At 42.5% G+C, this 25,463-nt stretch overlaps 1 protein-coding gene across 1 annotated transcript; it reads left to right on the top strand.

Moving 5' to 3' along the window:
• Positions 1-1,333: 1,333 nt before the first annotated feature.
• ATG4C (autophagy related 4C cysteine peptidase) lies at positions 1,334-21,980 on the top strand. The gene is made up of 12 exons (XM_030953799.1): positions 1,334-1,437; positions 1,678-1,769; positions 4,026-4,156; positions 4,936-5,019; positions 5,644-5,877; positions 8,266-8,587; positions 10,785-10,855; positions 11,991-12,127; positions 14,342-14,420; positions 15,085-15,161; positions 18,032-18,151; positions 20,789-21,980. Exons 3-12 carry the CDS (start codon positions 4,081-4,083, stop codon positions 20,957-20,959), a joined length of 1,371 nt encoding a protein of 456 aa, XP_030809659.1. The 5' UTR covers positions 1,334-1,437; positions 1,678-1,769; positions 4,026-4,080; the 3' UTR covers positions 20,960-21,980.
• Positions 21,981-25,463: the final 3,483 nt, after the last annotated feature.

The following is a 25,463-nucleotide window of genomic DNA, read 5'->3' as shown; positions in this document are numbered from 1 at the left end:
CAAAGATAAAACTTTAAACAACTATAATTCCTAGAACAGATCATGAAATTCTGGAGGCAGCAGGCCTCTTTTTTTTCTGCACTGTCACAGTTTTATGAGTTTATGCAAACAGCAGCAGGGTTTTTATTTTTAAATTTTTTTTCTTTATCTTGGGAGCAAAGGGCAAGCAGGCAGCTGAAAGGCAGGGAAGGATTGGAAAGGTGATCTGCTACATCCCCACCTCAGGCCAACAGCAGACTTTTGGAACAAGATGTAGTCTGCACATTAAAACCTACAATCCTCTTTACTGATCAACCCTCCTATGTGAAATATATCCATGAGGGGAAAAAAAAACCAAAACAAACAAAACACCACAAAATACACAAAGCATCTATTGTTGGCATTTGCACTGCAGCTAAATTTTAGATCATGCGCTGATTATAAAAAATTAAGCTCAGCCTGATCATCTCTGACCAGCAGAAGGCAGTAAAATCACAAAATGGAAAAAAAAAAAACCCACATGACTTTGCTTCATGAACCCAAAATTGGGCTGGTGAGTACCAGGGAAAGCAGGAATATTAGGATGTTGAGCACTAATGCTGGTTCCAGACAGCTGAGAAATTCAACTCAATCCTCCACAAATCCTGCACTTTTTTTTTTTTAAGCTTGGCTCCCGATACAGCCAATGAGTATTTTTAAGCAGCTTAAGACAAACAGATTAATGAAGAACCTACTTTACAAAACACTTTAAAAAAAACCTTAAAAACCCCTCAGGAGAGTGAGAGGAGATGCAGCGGTTTTGATGGGACTTTTAGAGAGGAAATAAAGGAGACCACACTCAGCTGGGTATGTAGGCTGGAAATTGAAATCCTTCAGGGAGTTTGGAGATATGGGAAGCATTTTGCTGTGGAGGAATCAAAGGACACGGAATTAAAAAACAAAAGCAAAAACAAAACTAACAAAAAGCCCACCAAAAAACCAAAACCACCTAAACCAAAAAAAGGAAACCACACACGCACAAAAAAAAAAAAAAAAAAAACCACACCCAAAAAAACCTACAAAAAAAAATCAAACAAAACCAGGCCCCTCCTAAAAAAACCCGAGCAAAGAGAGAAGCGCTGTGAAAGGACAGCCGCAGACTCCGTGAAGGAGCTGCGATTTCGCTTCCAGCCACGGCCCGACCCGGACCAACCCCGCCACCTCCCTTCCATCCTCTTCCTCCCTCCTTCCCTCCTCTTCCTCCGTTCTCGTCCTCCCTCCCCCTCCCAGCCGCTCTCTCCCCGGACTACATTTCCCAGCGTGCCTTGCGCGCGTCCTGCCAATTGCCGCGCCTCGCCCCCTCCGCGGCGGCCGCCGGGAGTTGTAGTTCGCGCGCCGCTGCGCCGCGGCTGGAGCAGCGCCGGGAGGCCGCGCGCTGCCCGGGCGGCCCCGGGCATGGCGGAGGCGGCTCCGTGAGGGGTGAGCGGCGGGCGGCGGCGGCGGGACGGGCTCTCCGCGGCGGCGGCTCGGGCGCGGCCGTGTCCTGTGGGGCCGGGAGCCGCCGAGCCCCTTGCCGCGGTGCGTGTGGGCTCCTGCTCGGCTGCGAATCCTGCCGGGCGAAGCGCTCCGTCCCTGCCGCAGGACTGAGGAATAATCTGGTTTTCTTTGCGAGCCGCCTATCCCAGTATCGTTTCTAACTGCCCTCGAATGTGTTTGCAGCCCCTCAGAAATGACCTTCGGCCTCTGCTCCCCGTCCTTCTTCCGTGTGGGTGCCGCTGACTGCCGCCGCTGCCGCTCCGGGCTCCGTCAAGGTACAAATGAAAACCAGACAAGTCTTAGTTAATAGGAGATCATTTATCTTATAATTACCCCATTGAGGCTTCATTCATCCTTCCCGCTGCGGTCTTACCGGCAGCTTGCGTTGCTTTTCTGTTGTTTATGTAAACAAACGCTGGTTTGGGGGGTTTGGGGTGTTTTCCATCCCTGTGAGCTCCCATCCGCTCCCGGCAGGGATCCCCTCAGGGGGGCTCAGGAGTGGGGGCTCAGTTCCAGCCGTGTTCTGCTCTCCCTGAGGGAACATCAGCCTCGTGATGTGCATCTGAACAACTTCAGAAATCAGGCAACTTCGGGAGAAAGCCATGCGCTTTGGTAATTTGATATTCTTTCCCGTTGGCTTTAATATTCCTGGGACCTTTAATATTCCTGGTGCTGTTCCATTAATGTCGGTGGAACTCTTACTGATGATTTCTTACAGTGATGGTAAGAACCTGTGTTTTTCCCATGAAAAAATTATACCTGGTTTGTGTTAGCATTCTTGGAAGCCCTTTTTGCATCTTTAGCATAATGTCAGAGAAGAAATGTACAGAGAGGAATGATAAATGTGCTGTGGTGACCATTGTCTGTGAAAAGAAAATTAGCTTCTTTCTCATTTACATAATTTTGTCTTCAAGCCGTTTCAGAACTGTAGCGTTTATTTCATTTCTAATTTTAGCCAGAGGAAGCTTTTATAGGAATTGGTTTTTAAGGCAGTCAGTGGTGTCTGGATAAATGGTTGATGCTGATGGATCATGTGAGGGAAGACAGGACCAAACGCTCTTCCTGAAAAAGTTCATTTTACCACTTTGCTGTCTAGAGCTGGTGATACAGTCAGGCTTTCCTTTCTTTCCTAAAGAAATAAAGGGAGGAAAAGGCAGGAAGTTAAAACCCAGCTTGAAATTCTCCTTTTTTTCCTTCCCCAGCTTAACACAAGGCTACTCAGAGCAGGGATGTAAACGTTTGTTATTTTCACTAGGAAAACCTCAGCCTTCCCTCATGTTTGTGAATTGGCATTGCTTCTTTTTCTGTCAAAAAGCAGATGTTTATGAGATAATATAAGGGAGTAGTGGGAAGATATGCTAGGAGTGGTTTGGGCAGCAGATTGCAGATCTCCAAAAAGTGGATCTGTGTGAGTACCCTCAGGCTCAGGTGGTGCTGCCATCCTGACATCTTCACCCTCTCCTTAATTACACTGTCAGTGATTGGGTTTACTTAAAATTTGTTCCCAGTGCAGAGAAGTGACCCAGTTAAGTCTTTGTCCTGCTTTTGATCCCTGTTCCATGGAGAATAGCACACAGAAAGGTAAATACAGTTCTAGATACTCCTTTTAAAGCAAGGAGGTTTTTCTTGGCTCAAGTTTATTAATTACATGAGGAAGTTCACTGTTGCTCATGTCAGCTGGTGCTGTCAGAACTTAGATAGAAATTCTGTGAAGGTTGCAGTGATGTCCTACTGTTGATCAACTTTTGATGTCCCACAAGAGCTGCTGTTGAAGCAGGAGCTTTTAATTTTTCACCTCTCTCTGCAAGGGTTTGGGCCACCAAATACCATCCAGAAACTTTCTGTCAGGTATTTCAAGGTGATCCACTGACAGAATACACATGGTTCTGTTAATTACAGCAAACTTCCTGTTACAAATGGGGCAGCTGGGCTGTGGAGGGGATTCTGTCCCATTTTCCCAGACTCATTAGAAACAGGGATAAAGGCATTACCAATTACCTATTTATTTCTTTATTACCAATTGTTACCAGTTCAGGTTGCTTTTAAGGTGAAATCTGCCTTATCTTGCAGCGCAGAAAGAGCCTGTAAAAGTGCATTTCCTTGGAAAATTTATCAGGAGTTTTTACAAAATTAGCCTGCACTGTGGTGGATTTTAACACAAAGAGTGCTTTTTGTTTTCTCTTCAGCAGAAAAGGACAGCATCTTTTCTGTTTAGTGGGCTGCATGTCAGCTCTCCACCTCAGTGCTGATAAAATGAGCGTGCTCGTGTGCCAGCACAGGTTTTGTGCTCTGGAGCAGTTCATGGTACACGGCAGAGCTGCTGGAGAACATTATCTTTTATTTAGCTTTGTGTAGTGCTTTTATTGGTGTATATTTGGAATTAAATTATTTTATTACTTATTCATGGGACACGGGATTGCTTCTCAGTGCCTGGTGGTGGAGGGCTCTGTGAGTTTATTGCTGTTCCTGGCCACGTTGGGCTTAAGTGCCTGAGTGGGGGATGCTGAGTGTTTATATTTTGGTTTTTGCAGCAGCAGAACTGAAAGCCTCACAAGACAGCGATGGCTTTTTCTCTGGAATTTGAATATGGAGGCCACGGGGACAGATGAAGTAGAAAAGATCAAATCAAAGTTTATGTCTGCATGGCACAACATGAAATACAGTAAGTGGAGCAGAGTGTGGTGAGATCTGTCCTCATTAAAAGGAATGGAGTGTTTCTTGTTGGCATGAATGGAATCATAACTAATTAATACTACAAATGCAATATAGCCCTTGTAACAATTTTTTCTTAGCTTAACTTCCTTAGCTTTTCATTTTTTCAAATAAATCTTGCATAATTTTATTTAAAATTATTTCTTTTGGAAACACTAAATATATTTTGGAAATTACTCTAGATTTGCATAGGCTTTTAAGCAGGGATAATATGGAATCATCTGTACAAAGATTTATTTTGTTTATAAATGTGCTTTTATAGAAAAAAATAGGATGTTGTGTGAGATACAAACTCCACTGAAGAATCTACCCTTGAGTAACATTTTTCCACAGCTGAACATCAGTAATTCATTTATGAGCAACCAGATTTTGAAGTGTGCCCTATACTAATCTGTCCTTGATTTTTCTGCTTTCCCTTTGGGACTGAGGTTGCTCAGATTTACCACCAGATTTCTGATAAACTTAATTAATCATAGCTGAGTTTTGGAGATGCCTGACAAGATGAAAAGATACTTTTTCTTCCTGCTTTCTTTGAGGCTGTCACATGATTGAAAGGGAATAGTAGCCATTGTACCTTTTATGGGATTTTTTATGAGACCAAAACCCAATATCAATGCATCTTTTTTTTATTCCACTTTCAGGGGTTACTTTTGGCTTAACCAGATGCTGTCAGCATTTCCTTTTGGAGAGCTCAGTCACAAATTTGTATTTGTTTTGCATCTGTTTTAGGTTGGGTGTTGAAAACAAAAACTTACTTCAGTCGGAACTCTCCAGTTTTTCTGCTGGGAAAATGTTACCACTTCAAAACTGAGGGTGAGTACAGAGCTCTTCACTCATTCCAGTCTTCCTCAGCAGGAATAAAGGTATTTTTAATCTTCTAGAAAGACTGGCATTAACAATTACCAAATCCAAAATGTAAATCTGAAAAGCTTAGAAAATACTCATTTAAATGTCCGTCTCTAATGCAGCCCATCCTAACCTGCTTTATTCAGATTTTACACCAAAACCTTGTGCTTTCTGTAAAAAATTGTGTTGTAATTTGCACTTCATTTACCATCAGCTGGAGATTTTCTCTCTAAAAACTCCTGATGGAAATAGTGACAAGGCCTGACCAGGGTCACTGCACCAACACCTTTGTTATCACTTTCCAGTGTGCAGTTTTTTAAGTCTCTTTATTTGACCATTCACAGCTGGGTGAATTAAGCACTTACTTGCAGGTCAGTGGTTCCACTGGCACAGTGGTGTCTGCATGGTTCTTTTGATTTTTCCTTTTTTTCTTTTTAATCTGGCACATTTTTGTTATGTTTGCCTTCCAATTTTCCTTTGTTGTACTTGAGGCAATTGTGAATTTTTGTAAATTTAAATTTGATATTTGTTACTAATAACAGGAGTGCCATAACAAGTTAATTAGAGCTTAAGCTGTGCTTTGCCTTGCAGAATCTGGGGAGCTCTCTACAGATGGGTCCAATTTTGACAAAATCAGCACCGAGATTTCGGGGAACGTTGAGGAGTTCCGCAAGGATTTCATTTCTAGGATCTGGCTGACCTACAGAGAGGAGTTCCCTCAGATCAAGGGCTCTGCTCTCACCACAGACTGTGGCTGGGGCTGCACGCTCAGAACGGGGCAGATGCTGCTGGCTCAGGGGCTGATGCTTCATTTCCTTGGGAGAGGTGAGTTAGAGAAGATCTCTGTGTTTGCATAAGCACGGGCATTCTGTAGAGACCAGAATGGCCTTTTTTTATCCCAGATCTGAAGGGCCAGCTGGTTTTGGTTGTGGGCTTCTCACTCCTGTTGGAATTGTCCCATTGCACAGAGACTGGGCTGTCCTGCCCTTCCTTTTCTGAGAACCGAAATTCTTGGTGGAGTGTTTTGCACTCCACCAAGTGCAAAACAAACTTCTACCAAAGCAAACTCCTGTGGAGTTCCCAATATCCAGATGCGAGTTAATACGTCACAAAAATGTGATCTGGGTGTTCTTACCCATGCACATGCCCAGCTCTCTGGAAATTTGATTGTTTCTTGAACTCCAGATGTAGGAGTGAATTCCCCAGCCCATAGCTGTGGGCTATGGCAGAAGTGATGTTCTTTTATCAGTTCTAAAGTTGTCCATTATTGAATTTCTCCTGGTGTTAATATATTGAGTTCCTAGAAGGATTCTAATCTAACCTCAATACATCATTCTCTGTGTGGAAATGTTCACTGTGTCATTCTTTCCCTTCCCCCCGTGTACTTAGAGAGGAACTTCCCTTCTTCCCTTTTTCCTTACCACTGTCTGTCTCAAAGTCCTCCCCCAGGCACAGCCAGCTAGCTGAAGCTTTAGGAGCTGTGGGACACTTTCTGCTGGCATGGGCTGAGTGTCCATGTCCTCCTCATTCTTCCAGGCTGGGCCATGTCCTGCAGAGAGGTATTTGAGGTTGGCAGAGTTAAACACCTTTTCCTTCCATCCCGCTGCCAGTCCCTTTATTACAATAATCCATTGCTTGCTTCAGAATGAGCCAAGGCACGGCCCTGAAGCAGCCCGGGGGCGTTGAGAGAACACAGGGCATTGTTTCCTCAGCCATTTGTGGGCTCTCAGAACACTCCAGCAGAAGAGTCTCTGTTCCAGCAGTGTCAGGACTGAGCTGTGGCACTGGCTCAGTGAATGTGCCTTTGGCTGTGGATATTTAACTCATAAAACTTTCATTATCTCTTTCAACTGACTGCACATATCAAAAAGTGTGTAAATACTTCTGCTGAGAACACAAATCCCTTAAATATCACTCTTCTTATACATACATTTAAAAGAAATTCAAGACCTGCCCAGAAGACTCCCTGTGAGCAGGAGTGTGTAATGGCTCATTTGGAAGTAACCCCAAACAAAAACCATTCAGCTTTCTATCTTTAAAATCCATGGTTCCAAAGAATTCCTTGTTTGTCCCTCTTGTATCCTAATTTGGAAGATGATGGGGTGATTCCAGAGTGCTCTTGTTCCTGTGGCAATCCAAATCCACAGAAAGATGGGATAGGGATGGTCTTTCTGGGCTGCTTTGCTCCTCACTTGGTCTTCTGACAGCTGGTGAATTATCTTTTGAAAAGCTTTTTATGAGATCTGGGCAGCTTTGGAAACATATTTAGATGTTTACAGGAAGTTTTTCATGGCTGTTTACTCTTTTCCCAGAGATGTTTTCGTTCTTGTTTAATGGTGTTGTTTCTGTTAGGAAGCAAAACTTGCCTGAAGTTTCTAGCTGAGATATTTACACTTCCACTGCCATGTGGAATGTTCCAGATATTGCTGAATGTTGTTGGGAATGAGTTTTGATTTTAAATTTGAAGTTTTACTTTGAAATGCCTGTGCTAGAGACACTGGCTGGAGTGTGAAGCTGAGAGCCCAGAACAGCAGGGCCTGTGAGGATGTTCCACTGAGCTGGCTCTGTGTTGGGAGTACTTGCTGGAATTGGGGGACAATTCCAGGATCTTCCTGGGCCTGCTAAACCCCATTCTGTAGGAGGAATGCTGTGTGGGGTGCATCATCCATCCATAGGGAAACCTTCAGCTGGAAAAGCAGACTGGAGATACTGACTGATATTTAAACAAGTTTGCCTTGTAGTCTAAAGGAATTAATGAATTTAGTGAATTAAAAAATCCTGCCTGCCTGTTTTTCTGCTGATCTCCTTTGCCATTTTGCCAGGAAGAAATTTTGCTTTTACGTCAATAGTTCCTCAGGTCTGCCTGGTTTTTTAATAACTGAAAAATAAGAAGAATTAAGAGCTTTTGAAACTTCTTGTTTGACATGGATAAAAGGTTTTTGGGTAGTACTGAAGTAACATTCATGAATTTAATATGTAAGAGAGTTTTTTACCTGTAATCAGGTGTATCTTGTTTATTCAGCTGGCTGGGATGGTCACCAAAAAATCACCAGAAAATCAAAGTAAACCCTGCTCTTCCAGAATTCTTTGTTCACCTGTTAACAGCACCATGTAAAACACACATTATTGCTTTAATGAGCATGGGGGACAAAGGGAAGTGCTTTGCTAATTAAAAATGAATGTTCCTGTGGATTTTCCCTTTTCCTGCTGCAGCCTGGGTGTGGCCAGAAGCGCTGGCCATGGACAGCTGTGACTCGGAGTCCTGGCCCAGCAGCACCGTCAGGAAGCTCACGGCCTCCTTCGAGGCGTCGCTCACGGCTGAGAGGGACCCCAGGCTGCTGGCCCGGCCCCCCGCCAGGAGGGACTGGGATGGCACCGAGAGGAGGAACGAGCTTTATCACAGGAAAATCATCTCCTGGTTTGGGGACTCCCCCCTGGCAGCCTTTGGGCTACACCAGCTGATAGAGTACGGGAAGAAATCTGGGAAGATGGCGGGGGATTGGTACGGGCCTGCCGTGGTGGCACACATCTTGAGGTAAAACGCCTTCAGTTCTCTGTTCCTTCCCTTTGGACATCTTGAGGTAAAACACCTTCAGTTCTCTGTTCCTTCCCTTTGGACATCTTGAGGTAAAACATCTTCAGTTCTGTGTTCCTTCCCTTTGGACATTTTGAGGTAAAACACCTTCAGTTCTCTCTCCCTTCCCTTTGGACATCTTGAGGTAAAACACCTTCAGTTCTCTCTCCCTTCCCTTTGGACATTTTGAGGTAAAACACCTTCAGTTCTCTCTCCCTTCCCTTTGGACATTTTGAGGTAAAACACCTTCAGTTCTGTGCTCCTTCCTTTTGGACATTTTGAGGTAAAACACCTTCAGTTCTCTGCTCCTTCCCTTTGGCACATCACAGAGAAGCATTTCTGAGTGTCCCGAGATTGCTTCAGCCTAATTGAGCAGCAAACTGTTCATTACTGGCTTTGTAAAACACCCATAGCAGGAGCAATTCCAGAGCTTTTTCATAGGCAGGAAGGGAAGTAGCAGCAGGTGCAGGAACTGAGTGCTGAGCTTTTGTCAATCTTATTTCAGGAAAAAACACAACATTCCTGTTTTCTTGTGGAATCCCAAATATCTCTCCCAAACCCTTTTAAGTAGAGCTGCATTTAGTGAAATGTTCTAAAAACTAACCACTCTTTCAACCTTGGAACATGCATAACATTAGAGATTTTTTTTTATACTGTAACCTGGGGGCTGTAATGTACTGATAGTGTAATGAAATGTCAGAGCTAAAATTGATGTTTTCAGCATTTCTTTGCACACATCAAATTCTTGTGAAACTGTAAATGTATGGGACTATTAATATTATAATTATATCCCAGTAAAAGTAAAGGGTCTGTGACATTCAGCGTGGTTAAAAAAAAAAAGTCGAAAGTCAAATTTCTCCATACTGTGAGCCTTGATATCCAATTCTTTGAATGTTTGGGGTTTTTTTGTAGTCTTCTATGTTTTTTTTTTAGTGGATTCCAGTTTACCTATAAACCAAATCACTAATAAATCATTTAAACAGCGGAAGGCAAAGTTCATGCATTTATATATTTATATATATATAAAAGAATTTGATATTTAGTGTAAATGTTATGTTAATCTGAAGTGCAGCTGTACTGAAATAATCAGGCGTGCATCCATGCAGATGCAAACAGGTATGTAGGAGTTTAGCATTTTTAATGGGTTTTATTCTACTTTTTTCTCATGGTGGAAGCAGTCAGAATTTTTTGCTTGCTTTAATAAATTATCTATTCAATTATTTATCTGCCTAATGGGAGCAGGGGGAGTTTGGTGCAGAGTTACACTCGCCACAACCCCGGGGTGATTTCCAGCCCTGCAGAGGTTTCCTTTCCTGGATCTTTCTCTTGCAGCAGCACTGACAATGTACAGCTTCCTCATAATTTGGGAATGGCTGCATTCAACCACTCCTCAAAACAGAGTGGGGAATAAAGGGATAGTGACCATTTAATGCAGGTGTGTGCTTGAAATCAAAGCTAAATCCTGGAGTTTGAACAGTTCCCTTTCTTTGCAAATGCTGTCCCTGATAGATGACCAGGGTTCTGACTATCAACATGGATTTTATTTTACTTTTTAGGTCTGTTACTCAGTCTTTTGAGGAGAGTCTAATATTTTAATTATCTTTTTGAATGTTTTGGTGAAACTTTATTTCCAGATGGTAATTTGTGGCTTGTTATGTGAACTGAGGTCAAATAAAGAGATCTAATGAGTTGAAAATAGTGTTTTTGTCAGCAAACTTAGCCTTTTTCATCTATATACATGACAGAAAATAGTTATAAACAGAAAGAAATAAAGTAATGAATATGAATTTCATTGTAAGTTATTGTGGGATCTGGGGCCTTTTTTGTGGGTTTCATTGTTTCTTCTAAATAGCCAGACATTGTCATCTTGGCTTGGGAAAAATGTGGTACCAAGACACCCATGGAAGATACAGGCTGGCTCTTGGTATCCAGGGTTTAAAAACAAATTAAAAAATCTCACCCCACCTCCTGTGTTTGTCAGGAAGGGAAGGTGTCTTGAATTAAACAAAATAACCCCTATAAAAACCCAAACAAACAAAAAACTCCTATCACAAACAATTAAAATCAACCTGTTTCTAAAAAACCAAAATAATTTGTTTGTTTATTGTTAATTTTTTTTAATGAATGGTAAGTTGAATAGTTTTGTGTTTGCACTTAGAAAAGCTGTTGAAGAAGCAAGAGACCCTGAGCTGCAAGGAGTAACAGTCTATGTTGCCCAGGATTGTACAGGTAACTGTGATTTTGTAGATTTTTGCAAACATTTCAAATGCTTTTTATGCTTTTCAGTTAGCACTTAACAATAGAGCTTTAAAGGAAAAAAATCCCCATGAAGTGGATCCACAAAATTGAGATTATGTAGACAAAGGGATTCTTGATATGTGTAGATTGTTCTTGCTGGTTTGGTATTTTATGATGGAATTCCAAATCAGCAAATCAATTATTGCCTCTTCTCCTTTTACATGGAGATATTTCTGTTAGTTGGAAGCTTTCAAGTTTTAATTATTCCTTTTAGAAGTTTATATGCAGCAATAAATATTTATTGGCTTTCTCCTGCCCTACACCTTCTGCATTTCCTTGGCATTGCAACTCAGCAGCAGCAGCAATTCCCATTCCACAAAATATTGCTGGGAATGAGGAGGCTCAGCACTGGTTCTGAGTCACCTGGGTGTTGAGTTTTTTTTTTCTTTGTTAAGGTTGGGATTAAATGTGTAAGATGGTATTTTTTGTTTGGATTTAGGTGTTTATTAGTTCTTCTTTATATTACAGTCTTATAAATTGTGAGTTCTGTAGGACTTTAACAATTTAAAAATGGAATTTTAGCTCCCTTTTTATAAGGTTTTGTAAGGATAAACTGTCTAATTAAGAAACGATACTTAAATTATTTTTACTTTTAACTTAAAAACTAACTACCCATGCCTCATAATGTGGACTTTTTTTTAATATAATTACACAATATTACTTAAACTCATGAGGAAGAAGGTGAAGAAAAAGGACTAGCTACTGTTCTAAAACCTCTATCTTGCTATATATGTACTACTACATTCTAAAACTTTAAATTTTTCACCCTGTGATATTACACACTTCTATTCAAACTACATACCTATAGTTCTAGTTCTATAATTCAATTTTGGAAACCTTCTTCATGGCTTTAGGTTAAATGCAGTGTTCTCTTGAGGGTCAGGGCCTGTCAGAAAGTCTGAAATTCTCAGTACCCAGGGCTCCAACACCTGGGCTGTGTTTTGAGAGGACAGCAAGGTTTGGAGGGGCTGCAGTTTTAGTTTGTCACACTGGGATGCCACGTTGGGGGTGTGTCTCTGCAACCTGGAGGTTCTGTTTGAAATGTGAATATTTCTGTGTGTCTCAGTCTACAGCTCGGATGTTATTGACAGGCAGTGCTCCTTTGTGGATTCTGGGAAAGCAGGCACAAAAGCTGTAATTATATTGGTTCCTGTGAGACTCGGTGGAGAGAGAACAAACACAGACTACCTGGAGTTTGTAAAGGTATGAAATGAGAGTTCAATCATTTTTCAAAGAGTAGCACAAGGGGATATGAAAAGCAACTTCACGAGGGTGATTCTCCCCATTAAACCTGTGGTGGGGATTTTACAGTTGAAGGTTGTAAAGTTTGACTTTACAGATTTGAAATTTCCCTATTACAAGATCAGACATAATTGCAGAGCACATGATGTCCCTTGGTAAAGCAGTGATAACTGTCCTGCTCCTCCAGCAGCCACCTGAAAAGACATTAATGCAGTGCCTCAAATTACAAATGGTAATTTAATCTAGCAGGACTCTAATAGCATATGTAACTAAGGATCAGGCAGCATTTTAAAATATAAATACACTCCATTCCTTGCTCTGTTTCTTATTTTGTTAAATGAGAAAAATGGTTCAAATGGTTTTAAATTGTTGTCTGTCTGTTCTTCCCATTTTCTTTTGTCTCTTTGTTCCCATGGAATTCTTTGACATTTTTATTCACTGCCTGAATTGTTTTTTCCCTGTCTGGATGAATGTTTCTGAGGATGGTGGTGCAGGAGTAGCAAGCAGTTGCCACAATAAAAATGAGCTGGAAAAAGGCAAACTGAAGGAGAAGGCAGAGGGGGAAGGTCTGTGCTGTGGTTTTGTCAGCAGAGGTTCTGCAGATACCTGAGGATGTGCTGTAATCCTGCCTCTTGCTCCTCTTAGGGAAGGGCTTGTTCTCTTAGCCCTGCTGCTTTTATTTCATTGTCCGTGCTCCTCTTGATCTGTCTGAAAATTTTGGGTTCATTTTTCATTTACCCCTGTGTAGGAGCACAGACAAAGGCGGGCAGTCTCTAACATGATTTATTTTGTGGCTCTCTGTTCACTGTAACTTTTCAGGAAAACATTTTGATTTTTACTGGCATGGGAAGACAGACTGCTAAAGGCCTTCAAGTTATGAACTTAAATTGTTATTAAATTTTTCCCTGATTATTTTCCTTGTGTTTTCAGACAGTTGGTTTGGGAAAGTTTTAGTTTTCAGCTGGCTGCAGTGAGTGATTCCTGCTGCTCCCTTGCCAAGGCTGTTGCAGCCTGATGGAGGCTGAGATAAGAGGGCTCTCAATTGCCTGAATCAGTCACTCCAGTGTCTGCCCTGACTGTTCCCCAGAAGTGACCACATTTCTTGGAGTCTGGCTTTAAGTTAAAAATGCACATTTTAGAATGTAGCACGAGAGGTAATTTCTACAAAGGGTTTTATATTTATGGGTGAAAATTGATAAATTTTTTATAATTCACTTTTACAAGAAGCTTGCCATAGATTAAACAGTTATCCATTACTCTGAGCAGCTTTGCTCCCTCTCTGCTCTGCCCTCCTTGGCTCTTGGAGCCTTTGCCTCTGATCTGCGTGAATGTTCTGTGGTGCTCAGAGCATTTGCTAAGAAAACCTTCTCATTTATATTTTAAAGAAGTTTTCTAAGGAAACCTTCTCATTCGTATTTTAAATAAGCATCACTTCCTTAACCTGTGTAAACAATGCTGGATTTGACTCTGTAGCATCTCAGGGGAGGTTTTTAAGTGACTATATCCTTGTCTAAGCAGGGAAGGTTTTCTCTTGAGAAGCCTTGGTGTTAGTAGTCTGACAATATCAATCTTGTTGTTGAAAGAAAAATTCCCTTCTTAGACTGAGTAATGTCCCCTTCCCAAAAGTTCTGCCTTCAGAAGGTTCTGGTTCCTCTGCCCCCCAGGCCACCTGCAGGGATGTTTATGGGGCCTGGCTGTTGTGTGTTTCTTTCTCCTCCCTGGATGTGCAGCAGCTGCTTTTGGAGCTGGACCTTGTAATTACTTACTCTGAACTTCAGCTGGCATTTCTGCCCAGGATGTAAAAGTTGATGCTCTGGCCAGGCTTGTCCATTTGATGGCAAAAGGAAGAGAGTCCCCAGGGGCATAGGATGTAAATGTGTGTGAAAGCTGGAAATCTCAGTACTTTGGGATATTTGGACTGAGGAACTGGTGCTCAATGTGTGACATGATACTTTGTCTCCTCCCCAAAAACATGTGTGGTGTCTCATGGGAAGTCTCTGGAATATCTGCTGGTGTGGTTTCACTTTGGTCAAGCCCCAGGAAGTCATAGAGCCAATCTTTAAAAAAAAACAAAACCGTTTGCCTAAAAGAGCAAAGAGCAAATATTTTAATATAAGCAAATACTTGAGTTTCATATTTTGGTTAATCTTAAATGATTCCCTGTTCCTGTTTTAGGGAATTTTGAGCCTGGAGTACTGTGTTGGCATCATTGGTGGCAGACCCAAGCAATCCTATTACTTTGCTGGGTTCCAAGGTTAGTGTTTGACTGTGTTATGTCTCCTCAGTATTTTTTTCTCTCAGAGTTAGGAAGTTAATACTGAAGCAGTGGGAAATAGCGTGATTAAAATAGTAAAATGAGCACCTTATTAATTCATCACATCTCCCCAAGTCCAGCCATTTGTCATTTACCCCACGGAGTAATTGGATTCTGTAAAATGTACATTTAATTTCCCTTGTTGCATAAACAAGGCATAATTTATCTGTTTCACCAAACTTGAGGAGCGTTTGCTGTTCCTGCCTGGCCGTTCTTATTTAGGTATTTACTCTCTCCTGCTTTAAGTGGTGTTAGTTGATGCCTAAATGACAAGCAATATATTCTTGCTGTCAGGATGAAGCAGGGCGATACATTTTTCATATGCAAACTCCAGAATATAATTGTGTGTTTGTAAAAGTAATTTTATCACCAAAAATTAAATGACAGTTTCATCACTTTATAAAAATTCTGCTTATACAAGCATATTTGATTATGCAAAAGTTAATCTGTCCTGCAAAAACCTATGCTTCAGTCAATGAGTATCAGCCTGGCAAGCAGTTACTCACTGGCTTTTTTTCCAGCTGTTCTGCATAGAAATTGGATTGTAAGCAGTGTAATAATAAGGTGTTTTTTGAATTACTTGTCTTCTGTTTTGTCCTTGCAGATGACAGTTTGATTTACATGGATCCTCATTACTGCCAATCTTTTGTAGATGTCAGCATAAAGGATTTCCCTCTTGAGGTACTATGGATACAGAGCTGGCACTGTTTTCTTCCCATATGAATCAAACACTAATTATTTAGAGCTGTTCTAGCTAGCTGCAGCTTTATGGTTTTACAGTTACATGTTATTTATCAGTGTCCTGCCCTTCTTTATAGGCCTATAATCAACAAAAATGACCACAGGTTAAATCTCAATATGGAGGTTTAATTTTTACTTCATTAATCTTCATCTGTTTTCTTTTTAATGATCATAAAATCTCCAAAATAGATGATCACTTCATTTAAGTGATTTTCCATCAAAGAAAACAGATGATATTTGTAGATCTTAAACCTGTTTGGATTTGGGGTTGATAAGTTTGTCCTTTTGGTCATTTTATTTATTTATTTTTTAATTCAAATTGCAAGCAACATTAGGGAGAATTCCTGTGGTATTCAATAGTAGGAGCCTGGAAATAGATGGAGCTAAAGGAGGTGATTAGAGAACTCAATTTACAGCTGGCCTGGGAAAACATTGTCAGCTGCAAGGAAGAGCTCAGTGGCCTCAGCACTCACAGTCACATCCTCAGGGCCATCCACACAAACTTTCCTTGGCCCTGTGCCCAACTTCAGGGGAACTTCCAGCAGCTCTTGGCTCAGCCTGAGGGGGCATCCACAGCCAGGGCAGCAGCAGCTGCTCCAGAGCAGAGCTGGAGCAAAATCCCATCAAATGCTGTTCAGGAGAACTATTCATATATAAATAAAACATCCCAAAGGGCCTGCACAGGGCTGGTGTCAGGTCCTTACAGCAAACACTTCATGTTTGTCATTATTTATGCTTAACAAAGTGCTTGAGTTAGCATGTTACGTAACATAGAAGTGGAGGATTCTCTAGGAAATGAGAAGGTTCTGAATGAAGCAGAAGAACACAGCAGCAAAATGGGTCAGCAAATACCCCAGGCAGGAGGTTTGGCTGTGTTTGGAGATTCCTGTAGGTTTGTCCTGTGGAGATGTTTGGAGCAGGAGTTGGTGAGTACCAGCTCTGCCTGGGATGAGCACCCAGCTCCTTCCCCTTTATCCTCACAACTGTCTTTTGCTCCAGTGCCCCTGAAGATTTTACAGTTTGGGAAAAAGCAGACAAAAGGTGGGAATAGCACAGAGCAGCAGAGCTGAGGTGAATTCCTTAAGGTCCTGCTGTGGCCAAGCTACCAAAACACATCTTTTGGGTTCTGTTCCTATGACTCAGCCTCAAAATTGTGCTGCAGACTGGCATTAATCTGAATTTCTAAATAATACCAAGGTTTGAAGCTGTGTTTGGAAGGTATGCAACCTGCCAGCTTGGCTTGATCTCATCCTAATGCTTTCCTGCAGACGGAAAATAGATTGCAATTTAATGCTTGCTGCATTTAATAGTATTATATCTTTGTCCAGAAATGTCAAAAGTAAACAGAAATTGCTTTCTTAGTGTGGATAGTTGCTTGTTAGATTTATCTGTAGGGAGTATTTTCAAAATTGACAAATTGTCCAGAATAAGTTGGAAATCAATCCACTCTGTATTGGCTTCCAGCATCCATTTGTTTGGAGGAATGGGAAAAAAAATCCTCCCCACTTCTCTTTGTTGTGCAGTGATTTGTGCAGCATTAAACCTCCTGCACAACTGTAGGGACAGGGCTGCTGCTGCAATGGCATGTGGAAGGCAGGGTTTGATTTTATTTTTTTATTTTTTTATGCATTTGAAGACTCAGGAATTAATATTAAAAATACAGTTGCTGTTTATAAAATTGGAGTGGTGAGGAGAAAAAGCAGTGACTAAAATCAATCTTGCAGAAATAGCCCTAATCATCTTGGTGGAGGTTTTTTAGCAGAGGTTTTACAGAAATACCTCTCGGGTTTGTAATCACCAGGAAAGAACAATATATTTTATTATGTAAAACTGCTGCAGGGATGGTTACACTCGGATTTGGGAACCAGTGCTGTCTTCTGTGGATTGATTTTTGTGATTAGCAAAAAAAGGGGTTTAATAGAGGGAGGATGATGGGTCATCCTCTGTGTTAGAGGCAGAGTGGAGGGGACTGGCTCCCTCTGAGAGCAAGTGAGGAAATAATTGCAGTTATTGGACAAAGAGCTTCGCCACAACTGCATTTCCTGTAATAAATAACCACAGAATCAGGGTAGATGGAATATATATATATTTTTTTCTCTCATAAGCTGAGTGAGGAGCGTGGGGAAGGGGGTTTTGTGTTTGTTTTGTCTTACAGCAGGGCTGCTGAAAGTATCAGCTCACAGCACTGGCGGGGCAGCATCTGTCAGGGAAAGAGATTTCACGTGAGGAAAAACCCATTTGTAAAGCAGGGCATGTTTGGTTTTTCCCTACTTGTGGATCATTGTTATATGGTTTTGCTTTTGTGTGTTTTGTGGGTTTTTGAACCCATTTCATTTACTGAAGGAAAATGCATGAGGTTGGTTTATTCCATTATGTCTCTTTTATGGAGGCTGGGGGAGGGAAGGGGCACTGGGCAGTGGTAGTAAAGCAGTAAGATAGTGCAAAAGCTGTTACAAATTCAATTTGCAGAAGAGCATTCACCTTCTCTGCCTTGGGAATATTCATAAAGTATTGCTGGGAGCAGCAGAGCTGTGACAGATTCCAAACTAACCTGGTGTGTGTGTGGGGGGAAGTTTGGGGAATGCAGCCTGAACAGCAGGAGGTTTGACGCGGCTGGGGAAGGCTGCAATCACTTAGATATTTGGGGTGAGGGGTGGGAGAAATCACTTCCAGAGGGTGTGCTGGGCTGTAATTCAGGTGCTGCAGGGGATTGGATGCTTTAAAGCTGTTGGGGACAAAAGTAAACGCATGGATCTGTGCCATTCCTGACTGTAACCGTGTTTTGTGTTTTTTAATTGGAAAACCTGCAGTCATTCCACTGTCCTTCTCCCAAAAAGATGTCCTTCAAAAAAATGGACCCGAGCTGCACAATAGGATTTTACTGTAGGACTGTGCAGGACTTTGAGAAGGCTTCTGAAGAAATCACCAAGGTAGGTGCTGGAGTTCCCAAATCCCTCCCTCGGCCAGAACGGGGTGCGGGGACGGGAAGAGGATCAGCCTCGCCCTCCTGAGCAGACCCAATTCCCTTCGTGGCATTTATCGCTGCTTTTCCCGCGGTCGGTAACGCAGCTGGGAGTTGATCCCAGCGGGATTTCCCGGAGCGGGGCCGGGCAGAGCCCGCCCGGGCTGCGGGAGCGGGGCTGGCGCCGGGCGGGCCCACGAGGTGGCACTCGTGAAGTGGCGATGTCCCCTGCAGCCCTGCCGAGCGGGGCCGCCCGGGCCGGGGGAGACCGCGGAGATGCTGGGGAGCGGCCTGGCCCTGGGCAGGACGGGGGGAAGGGAATGTTGGAGCAAACCCGAATTGTTCGTTATTTCTCCCTAGCACAAGGGGCTTTTCCTGGTGGGAAGTGCAGGGCTCTGGTTTGAGCTGCACAGAGCAGGTGCCACCCAGCAGATCTGTCTGAGCCATCCTTCCCCTGGAAAAACTGCTCTGGATTCATTTAGGTCCCATTGGAATCAAGTTTTTCTCTCCTTAGTTATTGCAGTATGTGAGGGTGTGAAATGCAGCATCATCACTGTGTTCTGTGAGCTGCTCTGTGTTTGGTGGCTTCAGAAAATGCTCTGTGAAAAGGATGCAGCAGCAGATGGGCTCAGTGTTAAAATTCCAACCACAGCAGTTACCACAGCAGCACAAGGAATTCATGTTTGTCCAGCACTTGGAATGTCCTGAGAAGTGATATTAGTACTACAGCCAAAAAAGCATTTTTTTAAACTTAATGCTGATTATAATAAGTAGATACTGATTGATGCTGAAGTTGTTTCTTTGATTCTTACCCAGAGAGGTAGAAAACAAATTTAAAGAAGTTCCTAAGCAGCAGATCCATTGAAAGTTTAAATAGTGAAGTTTCTGTTCTTCCTTGTTTTCCTGTTCTGTCACATAGAATGTCATAACATGGTTTAAAAAAAATCTCATTACAAAATCAGTCCCAGCAGAAATTATCTTTTTTCCTATTCCTGTTCTTTTAAGTTTGGGATTAAGTACAGTTTTTTCCTGAACACAGTTTGTGAAAATACTCTTGACTGATCCAAGTGTTGGAGTTATTATCCTGGTATTTTAGATAGAAGCTCTTTAATATTAGTGACATTATTTTCTAGAAATACATTTCAGGCAGTGTCAGTTTGAAAAGAGGGGAAAGTTTGGATCCAGGGACAATGTCAGAAACATTCTATCAGTTGATCTTGCAATCCTTCCTTCACATCCTTTGTGTTTTCTTTCTTTTCCATCATTTTTCCCTTGGTTTTCAATTGTAGTGTGGTAACTCTTGAACCATAAAGCTCAGTGCATTCCTAGTGTGTCCTGTGGAGGCTGAACTAAAAAAAATCCAAATTCTGCCTGCTTTTTTGGGTAATAAGAGGTGAGAGATAAGATTTAGCTTTTATACTTGAAGATAAACATTATGGCCTTGTGTTTAGAGACAGATAAATTAGGAAACTTGCAAGTTGTTCAGAGTTTCAGATTTCTGTGGTAACTGTTGAGATGTAGTGTGATGAGAGTCACACAAATCCTGACCAGGTTCCCCTGGACTTGGTTTAGGCATTTCCCTGCCCAGTTCCTGTGTTTAGGGTTTCCTCACCTCCCTCAGTTGTGCAGATGGAAGTTTCAGTAGAGCTGAACACAGACAAGGCAGTGGAACCCCAGGATTTTACTAGGATTGATTTATTTTTTTCTTATTTTTTGTATGCTACCTCAATCATTTTTGAAATAGTTCTTACTGTTTAAAGATCTCTTTGGGATTTTTTACTGTTTTAGACTGATTGTTCTCCTGAAATGGTGCTCAGTGATTTTTAGTTCTGCACAGTGTGTGTCTAGTCTGATGTAGTTCTGCAGCCACTGCAACACCGGGCTGTTTTTTCCCAAGCAGGTAGGAAAAAGTAAAACAAATTAAAAAATAAATCAGTGAGCAAAACACCCTGAAAGGCTGAAATGTTTTTCAGTGTTCAGTGGGGTTTTATCTGCTCTTAAAGATGTTTTGCTGATCTGTTTCAGTATTTATCATTCCCCACACCCCCTTTCTCCATGCTCAGGTTTCTTATTTATAAACACAAATTTTGGGCCCCTTGGTTCCCTGTGACTGTCACCAATCTGGTTTGAGCCACATGCTCCTGCCTGCCTTATTTACACTGCTGAATGTGTTTGAACTTCTAATAAAAACACTTAATATTGCACCTGCTGATTCTACAATAAAAATCCCCCCCAGGATGCTCAGTTGCTGCAGAATTCACACCTGGGCTTGAGGAGACCCTTATGGCCATTAACTATTTTGTAGAGGGTTTTATCTTCTGTCTTTTATCCTTTTTCTTTCTCTTTGATGCACTGAGTCTGACAGCACATACAGGTGATCTGTGTGCTCAAAACCAGGGGTAGGTAGGAAATTAGCAACTGCCTGAGAAAGGAAAGTAAATATCTCATAGGAGGAGGAAATGTTTAGATTGTGCAATGCTTTTGTCTAATGAGATAATTAAAATAATGCATTTTTTACTTGACAGTCATCATCAGGTGAATATCTGTGCTTGCTGAATTTCTTCATTTCCAATTAATGTTTTATCTGGTTTGTTTTACATTATAGATGCTGAAATCTTCATCCAAGGAGAAATATCCCCTGTTTACTTTTGTCAAGGGTCATTCTAGAGACTATGACTTTGCTTCCAGTCCACTCCATGAAGAAAATGACCTTTTCTCTGAGGATGAGAAGAAAAGGCTGAAGAGATTTAGCACAGAGGAGTTTGTCTTGCTTTAAGGACATTTTACACAAGAGCATCGGCAGCTGTCCAGGAGAACACTTGCCTTTTAACTATAAAATGTACCTGAATTCCTTCCCCAAAAAGGCAAGCCTCTACTGAAATTGGTCTATTTTCATAAAGATGATAATGTTTTATATGTTAAAAGTCTTTAAGATGTCGGTTACTAATGTATGTACTAATTATTTTTGCTCACTGCTGGCTGGAGGAGTGTCTGTGCTGTTGTGGTAGTGAAGGAGATGCTTTGCTCAGAGCCAGCTGTGCCTGGCCAGTCCCTAAATGCCAGCTGTGCCCTCCTGTGCCATTCCAGGCACTCCTGAGCAGGGCTGCCAGCTGGGGCTGCCTTTGCCAGGGCTGCACATCCAGGGCTGTGGAGACCACCTTGTTCCTGCCTGCAGCACAGCTGGAGTTGTTCCTGTGGGAAGGGGACAAGTCCCAGCTGGGTGGCCCTGCCAGTTGTGCTGCCACCCTGCCACCATGCAGGGCAGCTCCTGCTGGAAAGGTGAGGCTGATGGATCAGGAGTCAGTGGCACTGGCAGTCCTGCCATAATTATATAGGCTGAATTGGGAGTTAAGATACTATTTAGCACTATGACTTTCTAATGGTTTCTCATTAAGCTTGCTTTGGAGCCTTAATATGAGGAGTGAAGATAAAGTATTACCTTTCCCCACAATTTTTAAAGGTTATACTATTAATATTAACTGCAACCAATCAAAGCAGCTGGAGACAATTATTAGAAGAGAGCAGTGTTTGTTTCCTGTTTCAGCTACCATAATGGTGAGGCTTCTCCTGCCAGAGCAGCTTTTAAATCAAAGCAAAGGGGGGTGGATGTGGAAAATTCTGTGATGATTTTTTGTTTTGATACGTGTTGTTACTGTACCAATGATTACTTGGTGGTGTGTGTTCTCAGATTGCAAACAAATGTACAGAAATAGTTTCATGTTTTAACAAAGTAAATACAATATTTAAAAAACCATATTAACGCTGCTTGGGAAATAAAAGAGGTATGAAAACATGAAGTGCATGTGCCTTTTATATTAATATTAGATCCTCTAACAGTGAATATAATCCTGCATCTAAACCAATATTGTAAGGGGTGAATACTCTGTTTATTTGCAATAAAGGCAGATTTTATTGTTGTGTTGTAAACCAAATGTTACCTGGTCTAAGTGCTGCTCAGGCACAAGTGTTGCTGATCCAAATAATCAGCATCATGTTTGTTCATTAAAGCACCTTTTACTTTTACGAGCAAGAAGTGACTAATGGATAAATTTCAGGCAGAACTAGACCAGGTCTGTGTCTGTGTCAGGGCTGGAGAGTGCATTTGAATGTGTTAATTAATATTCAAAAAAGACAAACTATTCATTTGTTTTCAAGGGGAAAAACCCCACACATTATTTGTGTAAATCAGTAACCTCTGCACTGCTGCATCCTGCTAATATTTGGCATAATGTGACTTTTTACTAACAGGTATGTGAGGACGTTTGGCTTGATCTTCATATTTTTCATTAATAGCCCAGAAGAGGGAGTAAACAACATATTTATGGAATTTAGATGTCTAAATGAGGAGAATTGTGGATGTCAGAGCTAGAAGAGAGAAGATTGCTGGTGAGTGGAGCACAAGGAGATGCAGCTTTAGCAAAGATCAGTTAGAGCCTCAGAGTGGTTCCTTTGGGTGGCAGTGGACAGGAAATCAGACACCAAGTTGTGCTTGGTGCTTGGATTTTCCTTCTTCCACAACTCCACCACCTGAATTCAGATACCTTCAGAAAATCCCACGTGCACAGACCCACCTGAGCCTGTTGTGTCTGCAGAAAGGAGCTGCTCTTCCGAAGGCCTTTGGTTCAGAATTCTTGGAATGGAAATGCTCACAAGGAATTGCAAGAGCTGTGGCACAGCAATGTTAAAAAGGAAAATATGGGTCTGTCATTCCAACAGCAAATTCCTCTAGAAGGATGGAACCGTTTCTCTTCTCTTTTTCCAACTGGATAAAAAATGTAGTGGCTGAAACATCTTTGAACTTATTAAATAGTGAAAGTTTTTCCCTTTCTAACTGAGGGAAAGAAAGTAGCAGTGCTAGAACAGCACCTGGGTTGGGGTCCTTTAATTTGTAGCAAATCCTTTATTTACCACAGTGGGGTTTTCTTTAAAGCCTGCTACAAATATTTGTTAAAAATTCATGGCTATTTTCATCATGGTTTTTGTCCAAGGTTTAAGCACAGACAAGCCCACAGAATGCCCTGGTGCACTTGTGTACAGGGGTGACACAAGTTAAATTACCAGGTTAGTAGAAATTAATGGTTTTGGGTAACTACAGGGGACTTTAATTGGAAACTATGTTAATCGTGTAGTAATTCTCTTTACCTCGTCTGCATTAGCTGCTGCAAACCAGGTAATTAATTTGTGTCATCAGTGTTGCTGCTGCTGCCTTCAAACACAAACCTGAGGAGCATCAGTTACTCACACAGGCAGCAGTGGCCCAGGCTCTGAGAGGCTTCCCCAGATCTCCCACTCCTCCTGTGCCTGCCAGCTCGAATAGGAACCCTGCAGCCTCGGAGCTTCGTCCCCTCAGAGCCTTTTCTCTCCCTCCCTTCTGCCATTTCTTTTCTCCTCACAAGGAACCTTTCTCTCTGTTTATAATATCTGACATTAGCTTGGCTCAGGCTCTCAGTGGAGACTCTGCCTTCTCTTTCCAGCCTTGTTTTCCAAACCTTGGCAGTGACCAAACCCTGTCATACCCCAGAGCCCTGCTGGAGGTGCTGGTTCTGCCCTGGGAGCTCAGGGGTGTAGGGTGAGGGATTTCTTTCCTCCATGGGAAATCCCCCAGCCACCACCTCCCTTTCCTCTGCAGCTTCTCCCATCTCCAGCCAACCTTTGAAAACACTCCCAGGCACTCAGGAAAGGCAGCAGCTGATTTCTGAGAAGTTTCCAGAAGCCCTGGGCACTGCTTTGACTCCATGGGGCACAAGCCCTCAGGGGTGGCTCTTGGGAAGGGTCACACTGGAAGGGTTTGCCCCATGTTTACTCCTGAAATGGGAATTTCTAGAGTGGTTCTTTAGGACAGGGAATTATTTACTGATGGTGGTAGAGACAGCTGATCTCAGAGCCTGGAGAATTGCAGCCCAGCTTCCAGAAGGCCTGGAAATGGGAATGTACTCAAACCAGCACTGAGTTTGTTCCATAGAATACCAGAATCCCAGACTGGTCTGGGTTGGGAGGGACCTTAAAGCCCAGCCAGTGCCACCCCTGCCATGGGCAGGGACACCTCCCACTGTCCCAGGCTGCTCCAAGCCCCATCCAGTGCCTTTGTGATGCCTCTCTTTGAAGATTTCCCTCTCACCAGTGCCCCACGCTTCAGCAGAGCTGGAAAACTGGGGCCAACCTCATTTGTTACTGTCTTTTGTGCATTTTTTTGCTTTTTTGGCTCTTTCACCCCTCCAAACCCAGAAGCTTTGTCAGTGTGAAGCAGATGAGCAGTTCAGTTGTGCCCAGCGGAGGCAGGGCAGGGATCTCCTGTTCCCTGCTAATTCCAGTAGGAAAATGGATTTGCCCCAGAGACCTGATTTATTTCCAGCCTTATTGACAATCTCTTAAAGGGGATGATGGAGTGAAAAGCAGCCATCAGTGAGTTATGAAAGGTCAATAATGCCACAAAGGAACACAAACAGCAGGTCTGAAATCCAGCCCTCCCCACCTGCTGTTTCCACAACCATTTCATCCAAGGTCATCGGGCTTTTCCAGGGAGGCCAGAGCTGCAGGAGCCTCCAAGAGGAGGCCAGGTTACTTCATGGCCCTTTCCCACCTTGAAGCTGATTATTATGGGGTGCATTCCCCCAACCCTGCAAGGGAGGCTGTGCAGCACAGGCAGGAACAGCATCCAGCAGCATTTCAGCTCCTTACCCTAAACCCAGAGCCTCTGGCAGAATATTCCAGCAGCACAGGGACAGCCTCCCACCAGCTTGGTTAGGCCATGCCAGCATTACATAAAAGGATTTTTAAATGCTGCTAACTTATTTGCATTGACAAAAAGGTGCAAAGAGGAATTTGAGGATGTCAGGATCCAGCCCTGGGCACTCATGGTTTGACCCTGAGGTTTGGTGTCTTCACAAGATGCTTCTGCTGCCTAATTGGGAACTGAGCTCCATAAACAGTTCCCTTCCCTGTTTGTAAGCAGTCCACGGGCAGCTGTAATTGTCTGAATCCACAGTGTGAATAGTAAAAAGAGCTTTACTTAATGACTGCAGCAGCCCTGCTCGAGTGAGAGCTCTCTGGTATTTATTCACACCAGAATTCACGAGGCTTTTGTTTGCCATGAACACTCTGCAAATAAAAACTTGCTCACTCTAATGTTTATGAATAAATGTGCTCGTAAATGCCATCAAAGCAAATCAGCAGGGTTTTATTTATGCAAGGAGATGCACAAATAAATGTTTGCTGTTTTCACCCAGCTCTGGTAGGTGTTTAGGCATGTGTTAAAGCCAAGGCTTTGTGAGCTCTGCTCA

This window comes from Camarhynchus parvulus, chromosome 8 (assembly GCF_901933205.1).
Source record: "Camarhynchus parvulus chromosome 8, STF_HiC, whole genome shotgun sequence".
NCBI lineage: Eukaryota > Metazoa > Chordata > Aves > Passeriformes > Thraupidae > Camarhynchus > Camarhynchus parvulus.
This window is presented reverse-complemented; position numbering and strand designations above follow the sequence as displayed.

Excerpts from the sequence above, each read along its gene's own strand:
- ATG4C (XM_030953799.1), top strand. The coding sequence starts at position 4,081 with ATGGAGGCCACGGGGACAGATGAAGTAGAAAAGATCAAATCAAAGTTT. Across the intron at positions 14,421-15,084 it reads TTACTTTGCTGGGTTCCAAG|ATGACAGTTTGATTTACATG; the intron begins GTTAGTGTTTGA and ends TTGTCCTTGCAG. Across the intron at positions 15,162-18,031 it reads TAAAGGATTTCCCTCTTGAG|TCATTCCACTGTCCTTCTCC; the intron begins GTACTATGGATA and ends GAAAACCTGCAG.